The sequence below is a fragment of the Stenella coeruleoalba genome (assembly GCF_951394435.1).
Source record: "Stenella coeruleoalba genome assembly, chromosome: 15".
NCBI lineage: Eukaryota > Metazoa > Chordata > Mammalia > Artiodactyla > Delphinidae > Stenella > Stenella coeruleoalba.
In genome coordinates this window covers 22,255,587-22,281,107 of record NC_137161.1, presented here as the reverse complement: position 1 = coordinate 22,281,107, position 25,521 = coordinate 22,255,587, and the positions used below count along the sequence as shown (strand labels likewise).

Here is a 25,521-nt window from a genome sequence, read left to right as displayed (position 1 = left end):
ATGGGACAGGTATCTGTGTTCAACAAGCTCCCCAGATTCTGACCTATGACTGTGAAATCACTGCCTTACAATTCAATTGGTCCCATTTCTGATTTTATGCAAGAATTTCTTCTAAAAGTCCTCATATAAAATCAACTTCTATAAAGAAGAAATGCAAGCCTGTGCAGTATATCTCAGTCAACTTTGTTTGCTAAGCATAGCAGGAACTTAATAGATGTCTGTGGAACTAAATGAGAAACTAATGAGTTAAGGAGCTGCCATGTATTTGGACTGAGTTACAATCTGTCCCACTACAGTTTCTTCCAGTTAGTAGTGATTCTGGCTTCTGGAGACATACTGAGTGTATCTACTTGATAGCCCTTGAATTATCTGAAAACAGCAATCATGTCCCTATCACATCTTCATCATTGTATGGGAATAAAGATGGAGATAACCATAGAGCTGTCTGTGTAAGTAAGAAGAGGCCTCTGTTTTCAGACCTTTCACTATCCTGGTTGCCATCCACCAAATGAACTTTCACTTCTAAGGCCTTCCTTTACACAGTGTTTCCCATGTCTGACCACTTGCAGGTGTTGCCTTACTGGTCCTTCTCAAGATCGTGCTTGAGCAGGGACACACTGGGCTCTTGGACTGAACTCCCCCGATACCACATCAATCGTAAAGGATTAAACTACCTCAACTGAATACACTGCTCTTGATCACAGGAAACTTGCCATAGTAATAGTTCATATTTATTAGCAGTAACTTTGCAAAAAAAGGGGTAAGATTAAAGATTACTAATTGGAAATCTGAAATCCAGTATTTAACACATGTACACCATTGTTTTGGAGTAAAGTTTGTGTGCAACTTACCTTAGAAGGGCTGCCATTGAACTTATAGAGCAGAGCACTCCTTGGTGTAAGGCCTGACCCATTCTTGTGTGGGGACACATAAATGGAGTGCTGCTGGGAAATGCGGCGCGGAGAGCCTGGCTGTTGCTTAATATGTGGAAAAGGAGAGAGTGGTGGAGCTTCCATCTGAAATAATACAAAAGTAAAGTTTTTATAAGATAAAAGGTTTTCTTTCTTTTTTTGAATCCCACCATTTTTATTCTGCACTATCCACCCTGTCCCACCCCAGCCCCAAGCCAGGTGAAGGGTCAACATGGAACTTTTTTTTCTTTGCCATGTTTTTATTTTAAAAAAATATATATATATATTTATTTATTTTTGGCTGCATTGGGTCTTCGTTGCTGCACATGGGCTTTTCTCTAGCTGTGGTGAGAGGGGGCTACTCTTCATTGTGGTGCATGGGCTTCTCACTGCGGTGGCTTCTCTTGTTGCGGAGCATGGGCTCTAGGCACATGGGCTTCAGTAGTTGTGGCTTGTGGGCTCTAGAGCGCAGGCTCAGTAGTTGTGGCACGCGGGCTTAGTTGCTCCGCGGCATGTGGGATCTTCCTGGACCAGGGCTCGAACTTGTGTTTCCTACATTGGCAGGCGGATTCTTAACCACTGCACTGAAGTGAAAGTTCATTTGGTGGAAGCCCTGGTTTTATTCTTTTTTTATTTTTTATTTTTTTTTGCAGTACGCGGGCCTCTCACTGTTGTGGCCTCTCCCATTGCGGAGCACAGGCTCCGGATGCGCAGGCTCAGCGGCCATGGCTCACAGGCCCAGCCGCTCTGCGACATGTGGGATCTTCCCGGACCGGGGCACGAACCCACGTCCCCTGCATTGGCGGGCGGACTCTCAACCACTGTGCCACCAGGGAAGCCCATGTTTTTATTCTTATTGCTATCTCCTAGTTAGGAGTCAGTTATACTGTAAGAGGTTATTTATGGCTGAAGAAAATCAAAAAATGGTTCATTAACCCTTGTTTTTCAACAATTACTAATAGATAAACTAAAATTTATTTTCCTGGATCTTTCAGGAAATTCTGAAGAATTCTGAGCAAGACACCAGAAGCAGTAAGCCAGGAGCATAGGAACCTTATGTCAATGCTCAGAAAGTGGAGCAAAGAGTAATCTATGTCCTAACACTTGCAATAAGAATCTCTCTCCACACGCACATACCCACAACCAAATTAGTAGCACAGAAAATAAAAGAGAGGCAGAGCATTCTGTGGGCCAGCAGGATGAGCCCAATATGGAACAAATCTCTTAATGAAATGGTTAAGACTTTATACTGAAATGCAAAAGATTTAAAGTGAGAAGGGACTCACTTTTAATAATCTATACAATGTTTCTATTCCAAGAATGGAGATGACTCCTTAATTAATATTTCATTCAGCATCTTCACTTGAAGCTAGGAAAACTAGTTTTGTTTTTGTTTTTTTTTTGCAGTACGCGGGCCTCTCACTGCTGTGGCCTCTCTCGTTGCGGAGCACAGCCTCCGGACGCGCAGGCTCAGCGGCCATGGCTCACGGGCCCAGCCGCTCCGTGGCACGTGGGATCTTCCCGGACCAGGGCACGAACCCGTGTCCCCTGCATCGGCAGGCGGACTCTCAACCACTGCGCCACCAGGGAAGCCCTAGTTTTGTTTTTTAATTGGCTGATAATAGATATATTCACAGTATAGCACATGGTGCGGGTGGTGGAACTGAGGGAACAGACTGAGTAGTCATGGCTTCTGAGGATAATCATAGACCATATTCCTTGAAAGGGACAAAGACAGAAATATAGAGAGATACATAGACACATATATGGCTACTGCCTGGATGCAGCTTCTACTAGATTCCTCTTTCTTATAACTGAAGTCTGGTCTCCTGTGAACCAACTTCAGCTTATACACTGATAATACTTTGAAAGGCCTGCTGGTACTGTCAAATCTAGAGTCTGAATAAAAATTTCTTAGTGTTGCTTCTATTATTGATTCAAGCCTATTTATTTCCTTTTCTTTTTATCTTGAGAAAAACACTTATCTCAGAGATATAACAATAGGAATCAAAAACAAAGGAAAAAACCACCAGAACTGTTTTCATTTTTCCATGTTCCCATCTAGTCCTTGCCCATATGCATTCATAATTTCTAACAACATAATCACAGTGTGGATAAAATTTCCATGATTTCCTCTGGTCTCTGTTGTATCACAGCCTTAATCACTCTAATTACTACTATGTTTTCTCCTATAAAATGTATCAGTAAGGTTTTAGCTTTGAAACACTTACTAGCAAAATAAACTCATAGTAATCCAATTATGAGTACAGATGTTAATAAAGTAGTAAAATATAAAACATACCACATGGTCCTGATTTGACAAGTCGTATTTCAATGCAAATGACTTCACTCTTTCTACATATATTGTATTGTAAAATTTGATAAGATCACCTCTTTCCTCTTTCACTGGTCCACTGGAACAGTCAGGTGTTTTTGTAGCATCTTCCAAATCTGTTAAAAGAATTCAGTGTTGTACAATGTAATATTACTCAGCCATAAAAAGGAATGAAACCAAGTCATTTGTAGTGAAGTGGATGGACCTAGAGTCTGTCATACAGAATGAAGTAAGTCAGAAAGAGAAAAATAAATACTGTATATTAACGTATATATATGGAATCTAGAAAAATGGTACTGATGAACCTCGTGGCAGGGCAGGAATAAAGATGCAGATGTAGAGAACAGACTTGAGGACACAGTGGGGGAAGGGGAGGCTGGGACGAAGTGAGGGTAGCATTGACATATATACACTACTAAGTGTAAATTAGATAGCTGCATATAGCACAGGGAGATCAGCTCGGTGCTTTGTGATGACCTAGAAAGGTGGGGTGGGGAGGGTGGAGGGAGGCTCATGAGGGAGGGGATATGTGTATACATACAGCTGATTCACTTTGTTATACAGTAGAAACTAACACAACATTGTAAAGCAATTATAGTCCAACAAAGATGTAAAAAAAAAAAAAAAAAGAATTCAGTGTTGTGATAGGTGTACCTTAATCTATAAGTTGGCGATTTGAATCACAACTCTCTCTACAATATAAAAGGAAAAAAAACCAAATAAACCCACATCTTTATGTAAGACAATTAATATTTTTAGAAAAGGTTCAGAAATCCATCTATATTATGGATAAATTAGATTGGAATCATAGAAATGCAAACACGTAAACTTAAGCTGGTACTCTATTCTCTAGATATCACTTCAGCAAGAATGTTTTCACAACCCTACCTTTTGAGCTCACTGTCACCGGTGGCTCTTAGAGGGGCACCAGCCCTGGGTTGAAGTTTACCTAAACTGAGCTTCCGAGTATGGGTAGCAGTGGCAAACCCTCAGTTTCAGATAACAAAAGCCTGCAGATATTCATACTGACTCTTTGAAAAAGGTGGAAAGACTCTAAAAGGTAAAGTGTATCCTCATAGTTTAAGGAAGAAGCAAGGTGAATTGCTTATGTTTATTTTTCTGCAAATACATGGCAGGTGACAGGTGTTCAAAAAGTCTTATTTTCCCACGCACAACAGGAACCTTAGTGCTGTCTATAACTGGCGTCCTCAGTTGTAAAATGATAGCTTGCCCCAAGGTGCTTTCCTGTTTATTACTGTAATTCTGGTGCTTTCCTGTTTATTACTGTAATTCTGGTGCTTTCCTGTTTATTACTGTAATTCTGGTGCTTTCCTGTTTATTACTGTAATTCTGGAGTAGCTTGTGACACCAGGCAGAACTTTATCCTCTTCTTTTTTGGGAAAGAGTATTACAAACCATCTTCTCCTTGTACCTACAAGAATCATCTATGCACAGGAGCTAAGAAAACTACCAGCAATTAAAAAGAATTCAACATGTGAAAAAACTTTCTCATTTTCAATTCTGAAAACATGGGTAGAAACATGCTTCCACCTTTGGAAAACCAGAAAAACTCAAACATGGTCTAAGGGCCAGGCAGCCACAGGGAACCTCCATAGGGATCTCCATTTGGATGTCTTTTTTACTCTTGCTATTTTTGCAGCATCTTAATAGGGCAGAAAAAAGCTATGTGATCAAATAAGTTGAAAAAATGTTGCATAGTAGTATATCCTCCTCTTAGGAATTCAGAATACATGTTAGTATATTAAAGGTTCTGAGAACTTTTGCAATTAGAAAAAAACACATGTTCACTTTAATTCCATACTTCTCAAATTTTCTACGTACAGTCGCTCTTCCCCACAACAGTTACTACCATCCTGGGGGACACTGTCCCAAGGCAGTAAACAATGGCTTAATAACAGCTGTTGTAGGTTATTCTTGTTATACAGATGAATTAAAATTATTATATGTCCTCCTTGGATTAGAAATTTCTGGAGGCAGTTACTTCTTCATGTTTCTGTGTTATTCCATTTCCAGTTGTTAATAGTTACATAAGGTAAGGAGCTATACTTAATTTGAAGGAACCAAACATTTAAAACTCTCTGGGACCTTGGATTCTAACTAAACATGATTTTATTTAACTATTTTTCATTTAGCTGTTTAGTATTTTTTCATTTCAAAACAGAAAACAAGATGTCAGTTGTCCTTTAAGCAGGAAAAAGATCTCTACCTTCCCACCTCTTTAAGGACTTTAGCACTCAGAAATCAAAGCCTCAGTAGGCCGGTGACCATCTTATCACATATACATTAGGAGATGGAACTTATGAAAGACTGGGAAAGAGAATGAGATCTCCCTGCCTGGTGCTATAATTGTTTCAAATCTGTTTCCCCTCAGAGGGCAGGAGGGACCTCTGCCTAACATAATTTGAGGCACATGGTATACATTTGATATACTTCATGAAACGAACCAATGAACTATTATGGTTTCATAATTTTCCCTACTGTTCCCATGAATAAGAGGAATGTCTTTTTTGGATTATCATACAACACTGTCAAGCAATTAAAATGTGGTTTTATATAAAGTACCAGTGAATGAGACTAGCCCTTAGAAAAAAGGAGATATTATCTGCAGAGCTCCAGAGAGACATGCTGAAATTTTTAGCCTGGATCTCTGGCTTCAGAATTTTCCAAGGATCTGAAGTGAAAGTGGGAAGGGAGAAGGCAAATTACCCCAGGGCTGCAGGTGGCCAACAACTGCAACCATAATACATGCTTAATTTTATATCCCAGGACAATATAAATGCATTCAGGGGAAAAGACATTGAGGGCACCGTAGATACCCATTTCTCAGGGGAACTGGTTTCAGAGGATGGGCACGCCCAAATTGTTTGGGATGCACAAATTAATGAAACCCCCATCCATCACCCCCAGAGGAGCTGCTCAAGTGACTGATGCTGGTTTCTTTGTATACTGTCATTAGGCTTCAGTCTGAGAAGAGGCATAAATAGTGATTCTTACCACTTAAAAATGGAGAAAGTAAAGAAGAAAAATTATTTTAAGATGAAAGTAAGAAAGAAGATCACAATTTATTTATAAATTCAAGGGTCAGGTTGAGATATGATGGGCTTGATCAGCACAGCAGCACTCCCCTGGAGTAAGCATTTAGTATTTATTTTATATTTCTCCTACCACGTCCTTCCTTACCGTTTTTGCTCCTCACCGTTAACAGTGTGCAGTAATATTTCAGACTGGCTTTTGGATTGAGAGGGCAGTGCCATTTAGCTCCAGTTATGCAAGAGCCACTGACCACACACCAATTCAAAACTACTACAGTGGTTTTAGACCATTTTGGCAGTTTCTCATGAGCTCTAAAGGGCATCATTATAATCTAAAACCAAGTAAATCTTGTTTAGATTAAACAGTCTAGAAAGAAAATGTGCTCCATCCGTATCTTGGTTGTCTATCTGGTGACTATAAAATAGTTTTAATGTGAATAAAGTCACTTAATTATCAATTTGCAGGTATCAGTGTTATATATCTCACATGGAAACAGAATTTTTGTCCCTTGAGAGGATTTGCTTTAACTGTTTTTGTGTGTGTGACCTAGTTTTCAACATTTAAAGGATTTTATGTAAGGAATATAGCCTTAGAAAAATTAGCTTAAAAAAAAAGACATTTAAAGAGCCATATACTCATGAATAAAATACAATAAATTTTATATTGCTTATAAACAAAATAATAAATAATAACTACTACTTACTGAGGCCTTACTATGAGCAGGCCTTGTATTAAACACCACACACATGCATCATTTTTTTTTTAATTCTGAAAACAAGCCTCTGAGGAAGTACTGTAAAGTTTTCAATTTACTATCATACACTTGGGCATTATGTTTGTGTTACTTAATTAAGCTATAATCTGGGTCTCTCAAATGTTCTAATCAAGAATGCCAGTCTGGGGACTTCCCTGGTGGTCCAGGGGTTAAGACTCCGTGCTCCTGATGCAGGGGGCCTGGGTTTGATCCCTGGTCAGGGAACTAGATGCCCCATGCCACAACTAAAAAAGATTCCACATGCTGCAATGAAGATCCTGCGTGCCGAAACTAAGACCCAGCGTGGCCAAGTAAATAAATAAATATTAAAAAAAAAAAAAAGAATGCCAGTCTGGGGTGCTCTGCTAATACGATAATGAATGCACAGTCCATGAGTATCCAGCTAGTGTTTTAATCAGGTAGCTCATTCTCCACAGGTGGCTACTATAGGGCTTCTGTTAGGCATATCTCCATCAATGACCAATGCTCAACATCACTAATTATTAGAGAAATGCAAATCAAAACTACAAACTTACATGGGTCAGAATGGCCATCATCAAAATATCTACAAACAGGGTTTCCCTGGTGGCACAGTGGTTAAGAATCTGCCTGCCAATGCAGGGAACAAGGGTTCGAGCCCTAGTCCAGGAAAATCCCACATGCCGCGGAGCAACTAAGCCCGTGTGCCACACCTACTGAGCCTGCGCTCTGGAGCCTGTGAGCCACAACTACTGAGTCCATGCACCTAGAGGCCATGCTATGCAACAACAGAAGCCACCGCAATGAGAAGCCCACGCACCGCAACGAAGAGTAGCCTCCGCTCACCTCAACTAGGGAAAGCCCATGCACAGCAACAAAGACCCAATGCAGCCAAAAATAAAATAAAAGAAACAAAAAACAAAAAAAACCCCACAATTCACTTAAAAAAATCTACAAACAATAAATGCTGGAGAGGGTGTGGAGAAAAGGGAACTCTCTTGCACTGTTGGTGGGAATGTAAATTGGTACAGCCACTATGGAGAACAGTATGGAGGTTCCTTAAAAAACTAAAAATAGAACTACCATATGACCCAACAACCCCACTACTGGGCATATACCCAGAGAAAACCATAATTCAAAAAGACACATGCACCCCAATGTTCACTGCAGCACTATTTACAATAGCCAGGACATGGAAGTAACCTAAATGTCCATCAACAGAGGAATGGATAAAGAAGATGTGGTACATATATCCAATAGTATATTACTCAGCCATAAAAAGGAATGAAAGTGGGTCTTATGTAGAGACGTGGATGGACCTAGAGACTGTCATACAGAGTGAAGTAAGTCAGAAAGAGAAAAACAAATATCGTATATTAATGTATGTATGTGGGATCTAGAAAAATGGTATAGATAATCTTATTTGCAAAGCAGCAAGAGACACAGATGTACATAACAAGTGTATGGATACCAAAGGGGAAAGGGGGGTGGGTAGGATGAATTGGGAGATTGGGATTGACATATATAAACTACTGATACTATGTATAAAATAGATAACTAATGAGAATCTACTGTATAGCTCAGGGAACTCTACTCAATGCTCTACTGTGACCTAAATGGGAAGGAAATCCAAAAAAGAGGAGATATATGTATACACATAGCTGATTCACTTTGCTGTACAGTAGAAACTAACAAAACACTGTTAAGCAACTATACTCCAATAAAAATTAATTAAAAAAAATAAAATTGCATTAAAAAAAAACTTAGGAATAAACCTCACCAAGGAGGTGAAAGACTTACATGCTGAGAACTACAAAACATTCATAAAGGAAACTGAAGATGATTCAAAGAAATGAAAAGATATCCCATGCTCTTGTTTTTTTTTTTTTTTTCATGCTCTTGGATTGGAAGATTTAATATGGTTAAAATGACATGGTACCCAAAGCAAATATTACATCTATAGATGTAATATGATCCCTATCAAATAACCCATGAATTTTCCACAGAACTAGAACAAATAATCCTAAAATTTATATGGAACCATAAAAGACCCAGAATTGTCACAGCAATCCTGAGGAAAAAGAACAAAGCAGGAGGCATAACCCTCCCAGACTTCAGACAATACTACAAAGCTACAGTAATCAAAACAGCATGGTACTGGCACAAAAACAGACATATGGATCAATGGAACAGAACAGAGAGCCCAGAAGTAAACCCACACACCTATGATCAACTAATCTTCAACAAAGGAGGTAAGAATATACAATGGGGAAAAGACAGTCTCTTCAGCCAGTGGTATTGGGAAAGCTGGACAGCCGCATGCAAACCAATGAAGTTAGAACACACCCTCACAGCATACACAGAAAAACCCCTCAAAATGGCTTAAACACTTAAATTTAGGACATGACACCATAAAGCTCCTAGAGGAGAACATAAGCAAAACATTCTCTGACATAAATCATACCAATGTTTTTTAAGGTCAGTCTCCCAAGGCAACAGAAATAAAAGCAAAAATAAACAAAGGGGACTTAATTAAACTTATAAGCTTTTGCACAGCAAGGGAAACATAAACAAAAAGACAATGTATGGGGAATTCCCTGGCAGTCCAGTGGTTAGGACTCTGCGCTTCCACTGCAGGGGGCACGGGTTCGATCCCTGGTTGGGGAACTAAGACCCTGCAAGCCACGCAGCGCAGCCAAAAAAAAAAAAAAAAGTCTACAAATAAAAATGCTGGAGGGGGTATGAAGAAAAGGGAACCCTCCTACACTGCTTGTGGGACTGTAAACTGCTGCAGCCACTATGGAAAACAGTATGGCAGTTCCACAAAAAACTAAAAATAGAGTTGCCATATGATCCAGCAATCCCACCCCTGGGCACATATCCAGACAAAACTATAATTTGAAAAGATACATGCACTCATATGTTCATTTACAATAGCCAAGACATGGAAACAACCTAAATATCCATCGACAGATGAATGGATAAAGAAGATGTGGTATATAGACACAATGGATTATTACTCAGCCACAAAAAAGAATGAAATAATGCCATTTGCAGCAACATGGATGGACCTACAGATTATCATACTAGCAAAGTAAGTCAGAAAGAGAAAGACAAATACCATATGATATCACTTATATGTGGAATCTAAAATATGACAGAAATGAACATATCTACAAAACAGAAACAGACTCACAGATGTATAGAACAGATTTGTGGTTGCCAAGTGGGGGTGGGGGAGGGAAGGATCGGGAGTAGAATTAGCAGATGCCAAACTATTATATGTAGGATGGATAAATAACAAAGTCAGATGCAAACTACTGTATGTAGGATGGATAAATAACAAAGTCCTACTGTGTAGCACAGGGAAATATATTCAATATCCTATGATAAACCATAATGGAAAAAAATATGAAAAAGAATATACATATGTATTAAAAATAAAAAAGATTGATTAACATATTTGAGACACTACCCGCAACAGCATGATAGTCATGAGAGATCCAGTGAGGTCTGTGGGGCTTTACTATTACGAATGATGCCCAGGCCTGAACTCTGACGCATGTTGTTTGCTTGATCTTGGCTTTAAGTTTAACAGAATCCTGCTCTGGAATCTTGGCATCTACTTTGAGTGAACCTTTTATGTGAGGAGGTGGTTGGTCAGGTGGCATAGGATGCATAAACTGTGTGTTTTTTTAAATAGTAATTATTTTATTCCTAATTATGAATTTGTTTATAGAACCAGAACTCTTCTTCCCAAGGTGGTGTTCTTTGGTGTGTCCAAGTCTAGGTCATAGCATCTAGCCACAGCTCCAGGCACTGGAACTTGTCTTATCTGAACACAGACTTGCGAGACTGTATCCTCCTCAATAACTTTGTCCCTTTTTTGGTGCCGGAATTCCTCAGTCTATTATCACTGGATACTCTCCCTGCTCTGTGCCATCACCACTGGACAGGATCTTAAGAATGGTTTTTTGTTTGCCTGCTAATAAATATCTAGTTAATAAATGTATATAAAACAGAACTGGACCTGAAACCTTTATGTTGTAGAGAGAGTAGCTAACCTTCAGTTACCTCAAGCTTTATCATCAAACTTAACAAATTCTGTCTTGAACTTCACTGCTCCTTGTATCCCAAACACTCGCTAGCAGTTACTTTGTTTCTCATAGAACACACAGTTTCCCAGCTAACCTGATGCCTGGTTTTGCAAGGACAGAAAAACCACCCAGGACAGGTGAGCAACATGTATAACAAAAATAGGTAGGTTTTTTTTTTGTATTTTGTCAGGTTTACTTCCTAATGTACTTCTTCTCATTGCCTTGAAAAGGCTCAGGGATAATTTATCTATGTAAAAAGAACTGAGTTTGGCCTGTGTAACCTTAGATGGGATCAGATTCTAGGACATTATTATTCAAGAATTTTTTGTTAAGATCTTAAAAGTTCAGATCCCAGTAGACACCATAATTATCATGGATATTTGGGTAATTAAAAAAAAATGTCTTTGACCCAGTCAATTTTCTCTAAGAATTTACCCTAAGGATGTGGACCAAAGATCAACCTACAATGATGTTCCTTGCAAAGCTGTGTATAATTGGAAACAAGCTAAAAGTCCCACACTGTGAAATTAAATAAATTACAGTACTTATATACACATGTACACATATATATACATTAAGTGATAGAAAGTGAGACAAGGAAAAGGAGACAGATGAGACAAGGAAAAGAGATGGGCTGAAAAGGCATTTTTACAACTTATCAACATATGAATACTGAACATTTGATTCTTCTTTCTTTCAAAAAAATTATTAGTGCCTGAAGTCTTAGCATGATGGTAGTAACAAGGTGGCGACCTTGCTTTTGCTGATGGTGGCAGAATACCTATACACTTATTAATGAACAGGACATTTCCTTAATGTTCTCCACAGGCAAATCACTGACAGCTATCTTACTTTCCCTGTCATTCAGATTTAGTTTTGAATTTTATTGTCTTTTATGAGTTTTTATTAATGTGTATAAGTATACTAGAAAACTTCTAAAACACAGTTAACATGCGATAAATTAATGGTTTCAATACACAACTTCTGTGGAGGGAGGTACCTGACCCATATTTATCTCAAAGTCATTTGCTTCTTTCCAACACATATGCATTATCCACCCCACCTACACAATTAACTCCAGGACATCCACTGTATTATATACAATGTAACCAACAGTGTACTACATATAGAATCTTAAATTGGGCAACTTACCACAATCTGTCATTTCAAAATCACCATTTAGGTTTTTATTGTATGTCACAACTTCTCTTGGAATACTTTTCAACAGTACACTTCTGTAAACCTATATAGATCAGAGGGGACAAAAAGGACTGCTGAGTCACAAAGAGGCACAGGTTAAGCAAAACCAAAATAAGAACAAGATATCAAGCCAATTAAAAAGTATTTGTCTGTACGGGTGATAATCAAGGGCAAGATGTTAGTAGCCCTTGGTAAATGCAGATTACGGCAAACATCTTAGAAGAGGGGATACTGAAGCAGAGCTTACCACCTGAAATATAACCACTGCAGAAGGTTACAAAATAGAAGAATTAAGTAAGGAGTAACTAAACACTGATGAGAAGATTTTGCCAAATAAAAGCAACTTAAAAGATATGAACCTATTCCTTCTTCTTTTTAATTTCTTACATGAGACTCATTTGATCTCACTGGGGCTTGTTTTCCTGCTTCCATCCCACACCCATCTCCTTTCACATGGCCACATGAAAATCTGTTCCCCTCCCTGCCCCTAAACTGTTTTTAACCTCCAAGGTAGCTGAAAGGAATGATCCATTCCCCCTCATCCTATGGATATCGGTATTGAGAGAATATTTAGGAAGCTGTGGCTTAAACCATTTTTGACCCACATTAACTTAATGATCTTAAGGGATACTCTGAACCTCTCTAAGCTCTGTTCCTAAGGGATTTTTCTGAAGAGGCCTGGAAACCAGGCCTCTTCCACCCTGTCACAGGGTGTAAGAAATGCCTATACTTGGCTCTTCTAATATCTCTATATTGCTAGCAGTGTATCTGGGGCTTAAGTAAAGAAGTGAAACTATCTGTGGGGCTCTGATAGAAGGGGGTATGGCTACTGGTACTGGGGCCAGGGATATCTGAGCTACCACATCTCTCTTTTTGTCTAAGGTGGCAGATCACTGGGCCAGAGAAGAGGCCATTATGCTCCTTTAGAGCAGAGCAATCAGGTTCTTGAATGACCAAGGCCTTAAGGTAACCTAATCCTGTGATCTTCAGCTACAATAATAACAATAATATAGAGCTAACAGTTATTAAATGCTTACTATGTGCCAGGTCACGCCAACATTTTATATTTCCATGACTGAAAGACTGTACAGAATTCTCACCAGGGCTATTATATCAGAAATGCCTGATATCTATTCAAAGATGCAAACATTAAGATTCTTATCAGATGGAAAAAGAAGCTAGACTTAATTTAATATATCCTCAAATTTCACTGGATTTAAACATCATCAGAGAATCAAGTCTTATATGATTAAAGAATATTATTATTATAAATATTTTTCATTAGTGAAAAATGTCCCTACTCAAATAAATGAACAAATGGAATAAGAGAACGTGTGAGAAGTATATGCATATATAATATATAGGGACTTCCTTGGCGGTGCAGTGGTTAAGAATCCGCCTGCCAATGCAGGGGAAACGGGTTCAATCCTTGGTCCGGGAAGATCCCACATGCGGTGGAGCACCTAAGCCCGTGCGCCACAACTACTAAGCCTGCGCGCTAGAGCCTGTGAGCCAACTATTGAGCCTGTGTGCCACAACTACTGAAGCCCGTGTGCCTAGAGCCTGTGCTCCGCAACAAGAGAAGCCACTGCAACGAGAAGCCTGCACACCGCAACAAAGAGTAGCCGCCACTTGCCGCAACTAGACAAAGCCCATGTGTAGCAATGATGACCTAATGCAGCCATAAATAAATAATAAATAAATAAATAATATAGATTAGTCAGAAACAGCAAGATTTTTGGCTTCCACTGAAACTGTTTTTTAATTAAAACTGTCTCGAGTTTAATGGTGTCCATTAAACCAAAAAATCTATAGTAAAACTAGAAAAGAAGTTTACCTTTTACATGACTTGTCAGCAGAGAAATAGTACAAATCTATTTTGGGACAGGAGGAAAAATAATGTAACTCACATGACTATTAGCTTGAGGCTGATTCCTATAACTTTTCATTATTTCTTGAAAAGTTCTTTCTTCTTTTGTTACCTAAGGAAAATAAGAACTGCATTTATCAACTGCTTTTAAAAGAAAAATGGCTCTGAACAAAAACTTCAATTACAGGTTAGCATTGAGAGGAGTCTTGCAGAAAGCCATTAACCCCAGGCCACTCAATAACTAAAATCCACTACCATTCATGACTTTTACTACCTTAAAAGTTCAGGTTTGGGGACATCCCTGGTGGCGCAGTGGTTAAGAATCCACCCGCCAATGCAGGGGACATGGGTTCGAGCCCTGGTCCGGGAAGATCCCACATGCCGCGGAGCAACTAAGCCCATGCACCACAACTACTGAGCCTGCACTCTAAAGCCCGTGAGCCACAACTACTGAGCCCATGTGCCACAACTACTGAAGCCCATGTGCCTAGAGCCCATGCTCCGCAACAAGAGAAGCCACTGCAGTGAGAAGCCCGAGCACCGCAACGAATAGTAGCCCCCACTCACCGCAACTACAGAAAGCCCACATGCAGCAACGAAGACCCACTGCAGCACAAATAAATGAAAAGTAAAAAAAAAAAAAAAAAAAAAAAGAAGTTCAGGCTTTGTGGCCTGTGGAGACTCAGCTAATAGTTTCATTAATCAAAAGCACTAAGATTGCTATGATATAACTACCAAAAATGCATTTCTTTATAAAAAAGAATGATATAAGAAAACTCAGATCTGCTGAATCCCTTGCAGTCTCCAGTTGTATTAGTTTTTAAGTACTTATTTAAAATTAACCACATACTAAAGGATAGAAAATGTCTTGTGATTCACAATAAGACAGAGGGTATTACAGGATTAGGCTTTTAATAGTTCAGAACAGACTATAGGGTTTTAACACTTAGAAAAGTCACAGTGGTGGCCAAAAGAAAGAAAATAAATTAGTGATCCATAAAGGAATCCCTTCTAGTCTATTTATTATCACAGAGTTCACTTAAATTACTCTTTTCTTCTCCTTCACTGTCCATTAGCACTAAACCTGTTCTCCATAATGATGTTCTCCACAGAAATGGCAAAGCCTGAGCTATGGTAGTTTTCAAAAAAACACAAATGATTATTTAAGACGGTAGACAGCAGAAGCGAGAAGAACTACAATCCTGCAGCCTGCAGAATGGAAACCGCAATCACAAGAAGTCAGACAAAGTGAAACGGCAGAGGAATATGTCCCAGATAAAGGAACAAGATAAAACCCCAGAAGAACAGCTATAAGTGAAGTGGAGACAGGCAACCTTCTGGAAAAAGAACTCAGAAAAATGATAGTGAAGATGATCCACGATCTCAGAAAAAGAACAGAGGCAAGGATAGAGAAGATGCAAGAAATGTTTAACAAAGACCTAGAAGAATTAAAGAACAAAGAAACAGAGATGAACAATACAATATCTGAAATGAAAAATACACTAGAAGGAATCAATAGCAGAATAACTGAGGTGGAAGATTGGATAGGTGACCTGGAAGACAGAATGGTATAAATCACTGCCGTGGAACAGAATAAAGAAAAAAGAATGAAAAGAAATGAAGACAGTCAAAGAGACCTCTGGGAAAACATTAAATGCATCAACATTCACATTATAGGGGTCCCAGAAGGAGAAGAGAGAGACAGAAAGGACCTGAGAAAATCTTTGAAGAGATAACAGCTGAAAACCTCCCTAACATGGGAAAGGAAACAGTCACCCAAGTCCAGGAAGGGCAGAGAGTCCTAGGCAGGATAAACACAAGGAAGAACACACCGAGACACAGAGTAATCAAACTGCCAAAAATTAAAGAAAAAATACTAAAAGCAACAAGAGAAAAATGATACAAGGGAACTTGCATAAGGTTATCATACAAGGGAACTTGCATAAGGTTATCATACAAGGGAACTTGCATAAGGTTATCAGCCGACTTCTCAGCAGAAACTCTGCAGGCCAGAAGGGAGTGGCATGATGTATTTAAAGTGATGAAATGGAAGAAACTACAACCAAGAATACTCTAACCAGCAAGGCTCTTATTCAGATTTGATGGAGAAATCAAAAGGTTTACAGATAAGCAAAAGCTAAGAGAATTCAGCACCACCAGACCAGCTTTGCAACAAATGCTGAAGGAACTTCTCTAAGCAGAAAAGAAAAGGCTACAACTAGAAACAAGAAACTTACGAATGGAAAAGCTCACCAGTAAAGGCAAACATACAGTAAAGGTAGGAAATCATCCACATGCTAATATGATATCAAAACCAGCAATTACAAGAAGGGGAGAACACAAATGCAGGATATTGGAAATGCATTTGAAATTAAGAGGCCAGCAATTTAAAACAATCTTGTTTATATATAGATTGCTATATCAAATCCTCATGGTAACCGCAAATTGAAAATCTACGATACACATACAAAAAAGAAAAAGGAATTGAAACACAACACTAAAGTTAGTCATCAAATCACAAGAGAAGAGAATAAAAGAGGTAGGGAACAAGAAAAAATGTTTCGTAACTCTATGTCTCTTGATTTTTTGTATTTTCCATCTCTATGTGATATGCTGTTTTTTCGTTTCCTCAGCTCTACATTCTAATCCATTGAGTCTTTTGGCTTGGAATTTGTTTCCATTACAAGTTTCATTCAGTTCTTTTTGACATCTTTCAGGTCCTTTTTAAAGTGACTTGGCCTTTGTTCATAAAAAGAATTTTCCTTTATACATTGAATCATTTAAAACATATAATTGCATAATTTGAGATCAATAATTCCATTACCTGAAATTTTTGAATATCTAACCTGCTCTAAATTTTATCTGTTGACATACTCACATTGGCTTATTTCCTTGATTGTTTTATAATTTTGGATTTTTTAGTTCTGTTTTAATAAGGATTTAATTTGTGTGAATACTGAATGGCTTCAGGGTTGAGTGTTTCATACCTCAAAGTAGTTTGCTTCTGCTGGGAACCCCAGTGATATTATTAGCTCTGGGACAACTTTTGGTTTTGTTGTTGCTGTTATTGTTACTGTTTTGACTTTGCAGATTCTTTTTCTTTGGCCATGCCATGTGTCTTGTGGGATCTTGGTTCCCTGACCAGGGATTGAACCTGCGCCCTCGGCAGTGAAAGCACAGAGTCCTAATAACCCTAGAGATTCTTGGAATGGTAAAATAAATGAGGTATGCAAATTGGTGTGGTTTTAAAAGAGGAAAGAGTGATACCAATATAAAGGATTATTAGTATGGATGCCAATGTAGAATGTGACTATAAAAGGGGAGTAACTATGTGGTCTTTTTCGTGCTGTATGTTATCTAGTTGTTGTGGAATAAATGTATAAAAACTGTAACCACAGAAGGAAATATTTGTAACTCTCTGTAAGTTATAAACCCAATGCTGCTTTTTAGGGTTCTGGTATCCTTAAGAGAAATAATAAAAATAGTAACAGCTTAAAAAAAGATTAGTTAATAACATTTATTAATACCTATTTTGTATAGAGATTTTAAAGATGTAATGTGAGAAGGAAGTCACAAAGGAGTTTGAGAACATGTCCTCTGCCTCAAAAAGCTGAAAAATTAGGTTGTAACATCTACATCTGCTAGGACTGGTAGTGTGGCCAATATGATCAAGACCAAAGGTACAGATGATTGTTTCAGACCTATTAGAATTTTTAAAGACAAGTAAGATATGCCATTTTATGACTTAAAACATATTGTAGCAACTAGAAAGTAAAATGCTCTTCTGAGGCAACAGAATAAATCACTGGAAAGCAATAAAGTATAGAAGCTATTTTATACCAGATTCTGAATCAGGAGAACATAGGTTGTCACTTACTGTGTAACTTTGGCCAAGTTACTTTCACCTCTGGGCCTCAGTTACTCGCCTAAAATGTAACGATCATTTTACTTTAAAGTACAAGATTAGAGGTGTCACGGGGTGATGGTGGAAATGGTTCTCCATTAATAGTGTGGAGCACCATTTTACCAAAAATGGTCTCTAAGATCTTTTCCAATTTTTTTTTACAACCAGTGTATTCCTATGAAGCAAGAAGGCTGATTACTATGAAAGTAAATGAAAGACTTCCCTGGTGGCACAGTGGTTAAGAATCTGCCTCTCCCAATGCAGGGAACACGGGTTTGATCCCTGGTCCGGGAAGATCCCACATACCATGGAGCAATTAAGCCCGTGAGCCACAACTACTGAGCCCGCGTGCTGCAACTACTGAAGCCTGCAGGCCTAGAGCCTGTGCTCTGCAACAAGAGAAGCCACTGCAATGAGAAGCCCACGCACCACAAGGAAGAGTAGCTCCCGCTCTCTGCAACTAGAGAAAGCCCGCACACAGCAACGAAGACCCAACACAGCCAAAAATAAGAAATAAATAAAATAAATAAATTTATAAAATAAAAAAAAGAAAGTAATGAAGAGTCCATAGAAATAGATACAGTAGCTGGAATTTACCACTGTTGGCTTGTAGCACTTAAGGCAAACTAACAATCAAGTGCAACAGATTTTCACCTCAGGCCTCAAATACAGGTAACTACGGCAAAGAGCTTCCCCCAACTTATACGTTACCTTTGCCATGATGTAGAAGGCACAAAGGAGGAGCTGATCCAAATGTCTGTCTTTCATCAGATCAGGGCAGTGAACTAAAGTGAATTCAAAACATGTCCATATCTTCCTTCTTAACTCATTTGAAACATCCAGTTTTAAACATAAATCACGTAAGCGTACACTTGCCAAATGATAGACCTAAGATGAAAGATAGCACATTGATGCAAAAAATCAAGTAAATAATTTCTCAAATTTATGTCTTACCATGAACATGGGCTTTTAGGCCAACATTAATAAACACCTAAGGCTGCTGATGCATTAAATTACATAAAATTTTTATTTTATAGTACTAGTTCACTGCTATGGCAAAAGAAAATATATTAAAACAAAATTTTCTTTGGAAAACTACCTTAAACATTTTTTTGGTAAAGATGTTATATGCTATTATTCTATGCTGTCAACTATGTAAAGTGAGAAATACTAAAATTAAATGCTTTGATTTACCAGCATCATGATCATTATGAATACATAATTTTTCAAGTATTCAGAAGTCTCTCTCTTTTTTTGGTTCAGGTAAAATGACTAGAAAGCCTAAAATGTCACATAATACACTCAAATGTTTGACTCCAAAATAAGTCAGAAAGCAAAATCATTTAAAAATTTCCCCAATAGTCTACATTGTTTTTATGAGCACATGAAAGGAATGTTAAGCAAACGAGATACCAGATTTTGTTGTTGTTTATTGAGGTATAACTGACATACAACATTAGTTTCAGGTGTACAACATGATTCAACATTTGTATATGTTGTGAAAAGATCACCACAATACGTCTAGTTAATATCCACACAGTTAACACAATTTTTTTTTCTTGTGATGAGAACTTTTAAGATCTAGTCTCTTAGCAACTGTAATATGGAATAAGCATTACTAACTATAGTCACCACGCTATACATTATATCCCCATGATTTATTTATTTTATAACTTGAAGTCTGTACCTTTTGACTCCCTTCATCCATTTCACCCACCCCCTCGCCCCCGGCAACCACTAACCTGTTCTCTGTATTTATGAGCTTGTTTTTGATTTTTAGATTCCACAAATAAATATCATATAGTATTGTCCTTCTCAGTCAAGTTGTTGTTTTTAAGTATGTCAGAGTAAATTCAGTTCAATACCTTCAACCTTTCATATATAGAGTCTTTATATGAACTGATACTAATGCAAATGCCCCAAAGGTCCTAAAAGATTCTAAAATGATTTCTGATCATCCAAAAAGCATTGTTTTATTATCTTAAGAACTGGTAATGCTACTGTGATATTCCTAAACTAGACTATTCTGTTTGAACTAAGTCTTTAAATCTAAATGTTCAGGGTAAAAAAAATGAAAAAGAGTAAGGCATTCTTTATAGCAAAGTATCTTTTGAGAGGGAAAAAAAATCCACAAATTAAAGCTGAAAAATGAACTTTAGCCGTCCAATACACTAATCTGATAGAAAGAGAGATAAGGGTTGACTCCAAAGCCACCAGTGATTCATTTTATAACAAACTCATTTTCTGCATCCAACCCTTTGTTTCTGGTCTTGCTGGCTAAGAGATAAACGGGAACCACTGGGGTCAGAGCAGTGGGAAAGATGCTGGAACTTTACATTTGTGATAGAAGATAACAGATACAGTCCTAGGTAGAAGGATTAAGAATGTCATTAAGTAATATTTGTGGGGCTTCCCTGGTGGCGCAGTGGTTGGGAGTCTGCCTGCCAATGCAGGGGACACGGGTTTGGGCCCTGGTCCGGTAGGATCCCGCGTGCTGCGGAGCAGCAAAGCCTATGTGCCCAACTGCTGAGCCTGCACTCTGGAGCCCACGAGCCACAACTGTTGAGCTCATGTTCTACAGCAGGACAGGCCACTGCAATGAGAGGCCCACGCATTGTGGCGAGGAGTGGCCCCCACTCGCTGCAACTGGAGAAAAGCCCGTGTGCAACAATGAGGGCCCAATGCAGCCAAAAATAAATAAATAAATTTTTTTTAAAAGTAATACTTGTTAAGTATCTTTTACAAAGCTAATCCAATGCCTTAAAGGTACACATACTCTGGAAGGCTTCTAACAAAAAATTCACAGTAAATTCTACTCAGGCATAGGATATCAGCATCACACTGAGTTCAGCATGGATAACATCTGCAATTTACTCAAGAAATGGTTATTTTGAACTCATTATAGATATGGACGCTTCAATTTCCTTTTAGGGTAAAATTTTTCTAGCTTCTAAGTAGGCTATAATTAAAAGGAAAAGGACAAGCTAGATTCTGAAATAAATTCAGAACTAAAAATTCATAAATAAAGCCTTATTTTTGTCAATCTTAGATTCATTATCAAAGGCAGCAATTTGTCATTTTGAAAATTAAAAATAGGGAATGAATGGGGAAAATACTACAGTTGGAGCTCTGTTTTTAAAACAGGCCTTAGGCACAAGATGTAGGCAGGAGTGGAGACGGTGGGACAGAGTAGAGAAAGCAGTGGGAGGTGGAAAAAAGGGCAAGTGTCTCAAGAATTATTCTAAGAAAGACTAGATAGAGGAAATAAACTTAAATTTGCATGAAGAGATAATTTGAAAAAACAAACATGAATTTCTTAAAAATTTTAAGCCTTAAACCCTAATCATAATGCTAAAAAGAAACAAAAAACAGTGCCTTTTTTTTCATTTACAATTTTTCAGAATGGGCTAAATAGCCACTAGTTACAGGGTGGACTGGAGAGGTATCTTCCAATTCTGGAATTTATTTTAGAGAAGCGGCATGTTTGGTCACAAATATCTGACTAACATGTCTATGTTATCAGAAGCTTTATGGTGCTTATAAAAGCTAGGCAGGATAAGCTGAAATTATTTCTATGTTAAATCTTTGCATTAATACTAAAATAATCTAGGCATTATAATGAGAACTGGTCAATTCGTAAAAGGTAAAAAACTAGATTTATGATAAAAATTATGTAGACTCCCAGCAGTATCTCACCAATCTTAATAATGAATCCTCAGTAATGTAAACTTATCCATAAGATCCAATGTACCTGTCCCACAATAAACTCCAATCTAAAGCAATATAACACAATGGAGTTCCTGTAAATTCCACAGGATGGCCAATTGCTTAATCAAAGTTATGTAAAACAAGCCGGCAGGAAATGGAATTAAAACTCTATGAGTCTGAGTCCAAACATTAGCTCATCAAGATCATAATGTTCTTTTAGAATGTCAAATATGTTTTTAAAAAAGGCTAAAGGTACATCACCTGATACTAAAGCTAAACAAAGACACTCTAAGAAAACTACAGACCAATATCTATGATATTGATGTGAAAATCCTCCACAAAACCCTAGCAACTGAATGGAACATCATACACTAAAAGGGTTATACACCATGACCAAGTAGGAGTTATTCATGGAATGAAAGTATAGTTTAACATATGAAAATCTATCAGTGTAATACACTACATTAGCAGAATGAAGAGAAAAATGATATAATCATCTCAAAATTTGATGCAGAAAAAAAGCAATCGACAAAATTCAATACCCTTTTGTTACAAACTAGGAATAGATGGAAACTACTTCAACATAATAAATACCATATATGAAAAATCCATAGCTAAGATCATACTCAAAGTAAAACAATGAAAGCTTTTCCTCTAAGATCAGGAACAAGACAAAGATGCCCAATTTCAGTACTTCTATTCAACACCATACTAGAAGTTCTAGCCAGAGCAATTAGGCAAGAAAAAGAAATAAAAGGCATTCAAATTAGAAAAGAAGTAAAACCATCTCTGTTTGCAGATGACATGACTTTATGTGTAGGAAACCCAAGCACCCTGGAGTCCATAAAAAATGTTAGAACTAATAAATGAATACAGCAAAGTTGCAGGATACAAAATCAACACACAAAAATCACTTTTATTCCTAAACCATAAACAATGCACAATCCAAAAATGAAATTAAGAAAATGATTCCACTTACAATAGCATGAAAAAGAATAAAATACTTGGGAATAAACTTAACCAAGGAGGCAAAAATTTGTACACTGAAAACTGCAAAGCATTGCTCAAAGAAATTAAAGAAAACATGAATAAATGGAAAGACATACTATGTTCATGGACTGGAAGACTTAATATTGTTAAGATGTCAACACTACTGAAAGCAATCTACAGATTCAGTATAATCCATATTAAAACCCTAAAGATTTTTTTTTTTTTGCAGAAATAGAAAAAAATCCATCCTAAAACTCATATGGAATGTCAAGGGACTCTGAATAGTCAAAATAATCTTGAAAAAGAAGAACAAAGTTGGAGGTCTCACATTTTCTGACTTCAAACCTTACTACAAAAGTTACACTAATTAAAACTGTGGTACTGGCAAGAAGAGACCAATGAATAGAATACAGAGCCCAGAAATAAACCCTCACATATACAGTGATGAGTAACTTGACAAGGGTGTCAAGACCATTCAATGGAGAAAGGCAGTCTTGTCAACAAGACTTACTGAGAAAACTGGATATCCACATGCAAAAGAATGAAACTGGGTCCTTACCTTATACCATATATAAAAATTAACTCAAAATGGATCAAAGACCTAAATGTAATTTCTAAAACTATAAAAATCCTACAAGAAAACATAGGGGAAAAGCTTCATGACACTGGCATGTGCAATGATTTCTCGGATATGACACCAAAAAGAACAAGACAACAAAACAAAACATAGATAAATTAGACTTCATCAAATTAAAAACTTCTGTGCGTCAAAAGACACTAATATATAACATAGTGAAAAGGCAACCCATGGAATGGGAGAAGATATTTGCAAATCATGTATCTGATAAGGAATTAACATCTCGACAATATAAAGGACTTTTACAACTCACCAATAAAAAACTCAAAAAATGGGCGAAGGACTTGAATAGACATTTCGCTGAGGAAGGTAAAAGGATTGCCAATAAGCCCATGAAAAGATGCTCAATATCACTAATCATCAGGGAAACGCAAATCAAAACTGCAGTAAGGAGATAGCTTCAAAATGGTGGAGGAGTAAGACGTGGAGATCACCTTCCTCCCCACAAATACATCAAAAATACATCTACATGAGGAACAGCTCCTATGGAACACCTACTGAACACTGGCAGAAGACTTCAGACTTCCCAAAAGGCAAGAAACTCCCCACGTACCTGGGTAGGGCAAAATAAAAAAGAAAAAACAGAGACAAAAGAATAGGGATGGGACCTGCACCTCCGGGAGGGAGCTGTGAAGGAGGAAAAGTTTCCACACGCTAGGAAGCCCCTTCACTGGTGGAGATGGCGGGTGGGAAGCTTTGGAGCCACAGAGGACAGCGCAACAACAGGGGTGCAGAGAGCAAAGCGGAGAGATTCCCACATAGAGGATCGGTGCCGACCAGCACTCACCAGCCTGAGAGGCTTGTCTGCTCACCCGCCGGGGCGGGTGGGGGCTGGGAGCTGAGGCTCGGGCTTCGGAGGTCAGATCCCAGGGAGAGGACTGGAGCTAGCTGCGTGAACACAGACTGAAGGCAGCTAGTCAGCCACAGCTACCTGGGAGGGAGTCCGGGAAAAAGTCTGGAACTGCCTAAGAGGCAACAGACCATTGTTTCAGGGTGCGCGAGGAGAGGGGATTCAGAGCACCACCTAAACAAGCTCCAGAGACGAGTGCGAGCCGTGGCTATCCGCGTGGACCCCAGAGACGGGCATGAAATGCTAAGGCTGCTGCTGCAGCCACCAAGAAGCCTGTGTGCAAGCACAGGTCACTACTCACACCTCGCCTCCCGGGAGCCTGTGCAGCCCGCCACTACCAGGGTCCCGAGATCCAGGGACAACTTCCCCGGGAGAACACACGTCATGCCCAGGCTGTTGCAACATTATGTTGGCCTCTGCCGCCGCAGGCTTGCCCCGCATTCTGTACTCCTCCCTCCCCCTGGCCTGAGGGAGCCAGAGCCCCCTAATCAGCTGCTACTTTTTAACCCCGTCCTGCCTGGGAGGGAAACAGACGTCCTCAGGCGACCTAAACGCAGAAGTGGGGCCAAATCCAAAGCTGAACTCCAGGAGCTGTGCGAACAAGGAAGAGAAAGGGAAATCTCTCCCAGCAGCCTCAGGAGCAGCGGATTAAATCTCCACAATCAAACTGATGTACCCTGCATCTGTGGAATACCTGAATAGACAACGAATCATCCCAAAATTGAGGCAGTGGACTTTGGGAGCAACTATAGACTTGGGGTTTGCTTTCAGCATCAAATTTGTTTCTGGCTTTATGTTTATCTTAGTTTAGAATTTAGAGCTTATTATCACTGGTAGATAGGTTTATTGATTTGGTTGTTGCTCTCTTCCTTTTTTTAATATACATACATTTTTCCTTTTTCTCCTTTTGCCAGTGTGTATGTGTATCCTTCTTTGTGTGATTTTGTCTGTATAGCTTTGCTTTTGCCATTTGTCCTAGGGTTCTGTCTTTTTTTTTTTTTTCAGTATAATTTTTAGCACTTATTACCATTGGTGGATTTGTTTTTTGGTTTGGTTTCTCACTTCTTTTTTTTTTTACTTTCTAATTTTTTATTTTTAATAACATATTTTTAATTTTTATAACTTCATTTTATTTCTCTTTCTTTCTTTTTTTCTCCCTTTTCTTCTGAGCCATGTGGCTGACAGGGCCTTGGTGCTCCGGCCAGGTGTCCGGTCTGAGCCTCTGAGGTGGG

General features: G+C 38.5%; 1 protein-coding gene across 6 annotated transcripts in view; it reads right to left on the bottom strand.

Annotated features, from left to right (window-relative positions):
* The window catches only part of RBL1 (RB transcriptional corepressor like 1), a gene marked incomplete at its 3' end in the record, with an annotated part of 75,650 nt that overhangs the window by 2,478 nt on the left and 47,651 nt on the right, over positions 1-25,521 (bottom strand). For 4 of the 6 annotated variants that reach the window (XM_079945876.1, XM_079945877.1, XM_079945878.1 and 1 more), the window contains 5 exons: positions 18,816-18,992; positions 14,241-14,312; positions 12,283-12,373; positions 3,214-3,362; positions 852-1,016 (listed from right to left, as the gene is read on the bottom strand). In XM_079945876.1, coding sequence (XP_079802002.1) covers positions 852-1,016; positions 3,214-3,362; positions 12,283-12,373; positions 14,241-14,312; positions 18,816-18,992 — 654 coding nt within the window. Of the gene's footprint in view, positions 1-851; positions 1,017-3,213; positions 3,363-12,282; positions 12,374-14,240; positions 14,313-18,810; positions 18,993-25,521 lie in introns of those variants that run through there. The other 2 variants (XM_079945880.1, XM_079945881.1) reach the window with 1 other exon arrangement.